Below are 7122 nucleotides of genomic sequence, written 5' to 3' on the forward strand. Positions count from 1 at the left end.
CAAATCTACACAACGCATGGAAGTAAGATACATTTAGGGGATGCAGTGGCTCAGTGGCTAAGATGCTGAGCTTGTCGATCGAAAGGTCGGCAGTTCAGCGGTTCGAATCCCTAGTGCCATGTAACGGGGTGAGCTCCCGTTACTTATGCCTGCTTCTGCCAACCTAGCAGTTCGAAAGCACGTAAAAAATGCAAGTAGAAAAATAGGGAACACCTTTGATGGGAAGGTAACAGCATTCGGTACACCTTTGGCATTTAGTCATGCTGGCCACATGACCACGGAGACGTCTTTGGACAGCGCTGGCTCTTTGGCTTTGAAACGGAGATGAGCACCGCCCCCTAGAGTCAGGAACAACTAGCACATACGTGCGAGGGGAACCTTTACCTTTACCTTTAAGATACATTTAACAGTGCTAATAACACTTTTATTTTATAATATTTTATCATATGAGTAACCAATGAAGTTTATTGGACCTTTTCCAGTTGTAATTGTTCTCCCACCCCAAAACACTGCAACATTGATTTAGGAGAATGGAACAGCTAGAGAATAAGTTTCTTCAAAAAGCCTTATGTTGAATTACAGTATCATATTCTATATATAAAACCATCTTTTGAATTCTCCTATTTGATACAAATGCTAGCATAATCATATTGATTTGTCTGTAGAGAATAGATATATCAGCACACAAGAAGACCATATTTCACTTTTTACACTATAGTTTTCCAGCCAAACAGCTTGTCTGGCAGTGAAAACTGCACAGAGAAAAGCCAAAACAAGAAGTTGGATATTATATGTTAAGGTCCTGCCCATTAGGCTGTTGAATCAAAATCTCAAAATAAGACTGATATGATTTCCTCCTTTCTGTTCAGTTGAACTTCTCTTCTTAATACATTTAAGCTACAGCTTTTGGTCAGAATGGATGACAAAAACTGAATTATTACTTTGGCCTTCCTGTTTTGACTTTGTTATCGCATGATCCTTGAGCATCTTTTAGAGAATGGTGTCCTCTGAAATTGAATTCTCTCTCTCTCTCTAGCTATTGATCTCATAAATAATTTGTTGCAAGTTAAAATGAGAAAACGTTACAGTGTGGACAAGACATTAAGCCACCCCTGGCTGCAGGTAATGCTATAAATTTCATGCCTTTTACCTCTTTTTTTTTATTTGTAGTTAAGATAACAGTTTACCACAATTGCTACAAATTTGAGCACAATTACCTGGGCATGTGAAAAACAAGGGGCTGGTTTAAATGCTAATAGCCTCATGTCCAGACTGGTTAAGTATATGATGAGCTTTCCAGAGTCCAAGTGTAATTCTACTTGAATTGTATACAGTGTTGCTTAGATGACAAGAAATTACGATGCACCCCAAACTTTACATGCCGAATGTCCTGGGTTCTGAATTGCCAGAATCCTGGAAGACTATTGCCATTTAGTTACACCATCTTTCCCCAAACTGGCATCTCTGACATGATTGGATATGAAATGTTTACGATATTGTTTATATGTTCAGTGGGTTTTTTGAATATTAATTAAAATTGTTATTTCGTTTTACAGGATTACCAAGCCTGGCTAGATTTGCGGGAACTTGAATGCAAAATAGGGGAGCGTTATATCACCCATGAAAGTGACGATTCCCGGTGGGAACAATATGCAGGAGACAATAGTTTACAGTATCCAGCACACCTTATGAGTCGAAGCCCTAACCACAATGAAAACCCTGAACCAGAAGAAGCAGAGTTGAAAGCCCTCAGTGAGCGTGTCAGCATCCTTTGAATCGCAATCTGTCAAAACACTGTGGAATTTAATAAATACATACGGTCATGTTTAACTTTTGCTTTGTAGAACATGCCATTAATTTCTGTCAGATGGGAACAAAGCTGTTACACTGTTACCACCATTGATGTATGGGAGTTGCCAAGACAAATCAACAGATTATTAGTATTGCTATTATTATTTGTGAACGAACATGTTATATTAACCAAAAAAAAAAAAAAAGTTCCTGGGAATATTCACCTGTTGTTGTGAATGATTTCTGTTATATGTTGAGCATCCAGACCTGTTTCCACTGTGCCTTTTCGGGTAAAGATTTCCTCTTAGTCAAACTTTTCTGTCTCGGATGGAACTGACTGACCTTTGATTTTATGTGCAGCATGGACTAGCATTGTTTGCAAACTCTTGAAGAGTAGATTACTACCACTGTTCTGTGAACAACTTTTTACTGTTTTTTAAAATAAAGTTAAGGACTTGCGTTTTTTGTTTTTGCCATGAAACAATGTATTGGCATCCTGATACCAGGAAGCATGCATAGAAATTGTACAGTTGCACAGTAAGGGTGCAGCCTGCTTTTAAGCATGGCTTAAAATGCACCTTATAAGAGAAACTGCAGCCTCTTCTTAGTAGCTTATTTCCTTGTTCTAATACCAGTGTGCTATAAAATGTACATTTAGAAGCTGAGCAACATGATATTTTCATGAATGTTTTGAATAAAATTCTGCTTAAAGCACTCAAAACTTTGAATTACTTTGCCAGGTTCGATGGTTGCCAGACTTAATCCAAGAGTATTTGTTGAATAATAATTATAAAGACTTTGCAAAATAATTATCTAACCCCAAACTTTTTTTACCTCTCAAAATAGGCTTCTCCTTTTTTGCTTCTCTGTATGTTTCAGAACTACTTCTGATAATATTTAAAGTTCTTTTATTGTTGCTTGATGATGCAGGATATGAATGTTGCCCTTTCAGAGAGTCTATAGACCACAGAAAAAATAGTTGTATAATAAGGCAGGACACTCATACATATCCCTCGGCGATCTTATAACTAAAAATAAGGGCCTGAATCCATCAACCCTTTCATCAGAATTTTTTTTTTTTAAACATCAGATTAAAGGAAAGAAATGTGAGAAATTGTTGGCAAAACACTAGATAATTTATTCTCTTCAAAATAATCACAAAGCAATGTTGTGGTTCTGAAAATAATTAGAATAGGTATATTATTCTAACCTAATCAATTACTTACAATGTTTTTTTCATAAAACCAGCTTCAGCAATCAGCTTGTTGTCTTTTCAATGAAGGTATTGACAGATCATGGTTGAGATTCAGTGGCCAATAACAGGATTGTATCTTTGGGATAAATGAATTTGCCAAGATCAATGTCAGTCACTTTTAGTAAGAATTTGTAGTTATTTCCAGGGGAATGAGAGTAGGAGGTAAAATACATCTTTTGTACATTTTATTCATTTTACTTTCAGGTTGTAGAACTTGCATACCAGGATAAAAGGATCAGAAGCAGATATCATTGACAGAAGAAAATGCTGATTGAGATGTAATGCTTATATCCAGAAGAAGTGACCTTACAGTCCCAGAACAAAATCCATTTTTAAGCTATGCAAAGGTGCTCTCAGCACACCAACCCAAGCAATTTACTATTTCATTAGTAATTCTTCAAAGCTAACTTTTTATAATGCATCTCCACTTCTTTTAAATAATAGTTGCTAGACCTGATTTAATGGTAAATCTGTTACTTATTTTTAAAATCTATTTATAACTACAGCCCATCTGTGCCCGCAAAACCAGTCAGCAAAACAAAAGGACAAAAAGATTCTTCTTTGCAAGAAGCAGAAGATCAGCAAACTGCAGCTATTACTGGACCTTGCAAAGTTGGAAGAGATGGAAGCAACAAGAATTGTTTAAGGAAGGAGTGTTAGGAGTAAGTCGATACAGAAATGACACCCTTTTGTATATTTACAACTCTTGCCTCTAATTCAATTTGTGCCTTAAAATCTGTGCTGACTCCTGGTGACCATCTGGACTAGTCTCTAGTTTTCTTGGCAGGTTTTTGGAAATGGTTTGCCCTTGCCTTGTCCCTAGGCTGAGACAAATTGACTGGTGCAAAGTCACTCAAATAACTTTGTGCCTAAGGTGAGCCTAAAACTCACGGTCGCCTAATTTCTAGCCTGGTGCCACTAGACCAGACTGACTCAAAGAATTAATAGAGTTAACTCCAAAGCAGTTCACAGAAGAAGGCAATGTATAACCTTGTCACAAACTGCTTCTTTATGTATTAAAGGAAACACTTCATGCTATGCTTGTAAACAATCTGGAAATGTGATATTGATTCAGGAACAGTGCTCTATATTCATTTCAAAGGGCACAAAGAACGAATTGCAGTATTTTAAGGAGTTGTATTTAAGGCATAAATAGCCAGTTTGATGTAGTTGTAAAGCCATCAGAAAGAAACAATCAGAAGGGCATGACTTCTTGTTCTGCCTTAGGAACAAAACCAGCTGTGCAACTTTCAGGCAGCTGTTACCTCTTAGCCCTAGGAAGAGGCAAAGGCAAATCACTTCCAAAAATATTCTTGACAAAAATATTGTCAAGAAGACTGTAGGAACTAACAGGCATTCATGAATAGTAAAAACTGACTTGAAAAAACCAAAATAACAGTAAATAAGACATGAACAATTATGATCAGATAAGATTTTCTCAAAGAAAATCTTTGGTGTGGTGTGAAAAAGTTTAGGTGCCCCTAATCAAACTGTATCCTGAATTATCTACATTTTCACATGCTAAGACAGCTGCTTAGAAAAGCCTAGGGTGGTTGACCATAGACGAATACTGTGAATTTGGGTCTTCAGAAAGAACACATTACCATTCAAAAGACAAACTACAATGTTTTAATTCCAAAATGAAAAAGGTCTGATAGAAATGGATTCTATCTTCTAAATATTTTCTTCATTATTCTAAATAATGAAGAAAAGCTATTCAGTGCATAGTGAAAGATGACAAATTTTTATTTCGCCAAGTTTTATTCCTAGCACTGAAAGTAACTTTAAGGGCTCAACCTTGGAAAATATTAAGCAAATTAAACTTTGAAGGTAATTTACAATGAAAATTTTTTTGCGGTAGTATTTTGGAATTTATATAACACTTTTAAAAATGTAGAAAATTATGCTATGAAATAGCATTTGATAGTTTATGATTATAGGATGATATTATTTGTAACCCATGATGCTTTTATCTGTGCAGACCTTTGTGTCAGAACATCAGAGAAAAGAAGTTAACATATAATATATTCATACCTTGAGCAAGGAACATATCCAATGTAAAAGTTCTTTTCTTCTGAGCAGTTGTATTTCCATGCATATTTCTTAGTTATCGGACAAACAATGTAATAAAATTGAGATTCTTGTGGCACCATCCCAGAGCTACAACAATGAAGCTCCACTTTCACCTCATAAAACTATTGTAGTCAAAAAAGAAGAAAATAGCACCATGCAATCAAGCACCAATTTAATCAAATTATTAAAAAGTATTCTGAAACAGAATCATAGGTAACTTGAAACCTCCAGAAAAGCCCTACTCATCAAATTAATTACATTTTTAGAACCCTACAACTCCATCTACTACTGCCGTCATTGTCATAGCTCTCTGCCATTAGCAGCAAGCTGACAGACCCTAGTCCCTGCTATGAAGATACCCCAGTGTTGGATATACAGTCACTTTCTTGGACTGATCAACTTTCTGAGACCTCCTCATCCCAAATTTGCAATGAGAAGAAGACATTTTGGAGAATGCTGTGCCAGTGTAACCATATGATATCAGTAGTGCAACAGTTCCCATGGACTACCTTGCCTGGGTGTGGAAGCATGTCCTTTTGTTATCCCAAGAAAGAACCACCCAAGCTCAGCAAGCTGATGTCACACCCATAGTAGCACTCTTAAGCAGGGTCCATGAGTGAGACGCTGTCTACCATTCTAACCAGTGGTGGTTTCAAAAATTTTTACTACTTAGTGGGCATGGCATGGCTTGGTTGGCGTGGCAGGGGAAGGATACTGTAAAATCTCCATTCCCTCCCCAATTCAGGGGACGGATACTGGAAAATCCCCATTCCCTCCCCAATTCAGGGGACGGATACTGGAAAATCCCCATTCCCTCCCCAATTCAGGGGACGGATACTGGAAAATCCCCATTCCCTCCCCAATTCAGGGGAAGGATACTGGAAAATCCCCATTCCCTCCCCAATTCAGGGGACGGATACTGGAAAATCCCCATTCCCTCCCCAATTCAGGGGAAGGATACTGGAAAATCCCCATTTCCTCCTGATCAGCTGGGACGGGGCCAGTCAGAATTTTTACTACCGGTTCTCCGAACTACTCAAAATTTCCACTACCGGTTCTCCAGAACTGGTCAGAACCTGCTGAAACCCACCTCTGATTCTAACCCATTCCCCCAAAGCAACATTGCAAGCTGCAGAAAACACGTGTGATCTGCAGGCTTGCATATTAGATGCCTGCTGAAAAAAAGAAGAAGTTGGAATAGAACTGAGTTCATAGGTTGCTTTCGTTAGTGAAATTTCTTTCCGTGAGTCCCTGAATTGTGAAATTCTGGAGTTATCTTCTGAGGTGGCTCAGTGGCTAAGACACTGAGCTTGTTGATCAAGAAAGTCGGCACTTTGGCGGTTCGAATCCCTAGTACAGGTCTACTGCGTGAGCAGGGGGTTGGACTAGATGACCTCCAAGGTCCCTTCCAACTCTGCTATTGTTACTAACCAATGGAGTTAAGGTAAGACTGACTTGACAGAATTTCTCCTCTTTGCCAATAAGAATCACCATTGGCTTAGAATCTCTTCTGTGAATGAAAGGAGTTGTTTTGTATATTACAAGCCATTTCAGGATACAAGCTGCTAAATTTACCTGTTGACACTGTTGTGAAACTATAGAGGAAAATGCACAGCATGTTTCCTTGAGCTCAGAAGATACATGTTTCTATCATAGCTGGGAAGAAATGCAGTAGGCAACTTGGTGTCCTGTAGATGTTTTGGACTTCTAATTTCCTTCATCCCCAGGCATTATGTCCAATGCTGAAATGGTCAGTTGCCTTTTCTCAAACTCAAAGATAGAAAAACCATTATCTATATTTCCTACGATAAAAGTGATGAAAATAAAATAGAAGCAAGTGAGGCTTAAACCACCCTAGAACTTAAAGAATTTTAAGCAACTTTATTCTCAGAAGACGATACCTTTTGAACTGGGCAGTCCAGTCAAAAAACAATTCATGTTCAATATCCTTGCAAATATTTTCAAAACAAATCAGCTATGCTTTGTTGTGTCTAAATGATGTG

General features: G+C 37.7%; 1 protein-coding gene across 4 annotated transcripts in view; it reads left to right on the forward strand.

The window, feature by feature from the left end:
* Nucleotides 1-2512, forward strand: part of PRKD1 (protein kinase D1) — a 99601-nt gene extending 97089 nt beyond the window's left edge. For all 4 annotated transcript variants that reach the window (XM_087875127.1, XM_034417950.3, XM_034417952.3 and 1 more), the window contains 2 exons: nucleotides 1037-1122; nucleotides 1557-2512. In XM_087875127.1, the coding sequence (XP_087731253.1) occupies nucleotides 1037-1122; nucleotides 1557-1775 (305 nt within the window). In that variant the 3' untranslated portion in view covers nucleotides 1776-2512. The remainder of the gene's footprint in view (nucleotides 1-1036; nucleotides 1123-1556) is intronic.
* The last annotated feature ends 4610 nt before the right edge of the window (nucleotides 2513-7122 follow it).

This window comes from Pantherophis guttatus, chromosome 1 (genome assembly GCF_059756535.1).
Source record: "Pantherophis guttatus breed Tessera chromosome 1, ASM5975653v1, whole genome shotgun sequence".
In the NCBI taxonomy this organism is placed as follows: Eukaryota; Metazoa; Chordata; class Lepidosauria; order Squamata; family Colubridae; genus Pantherophis; species Pantherophis guttatus.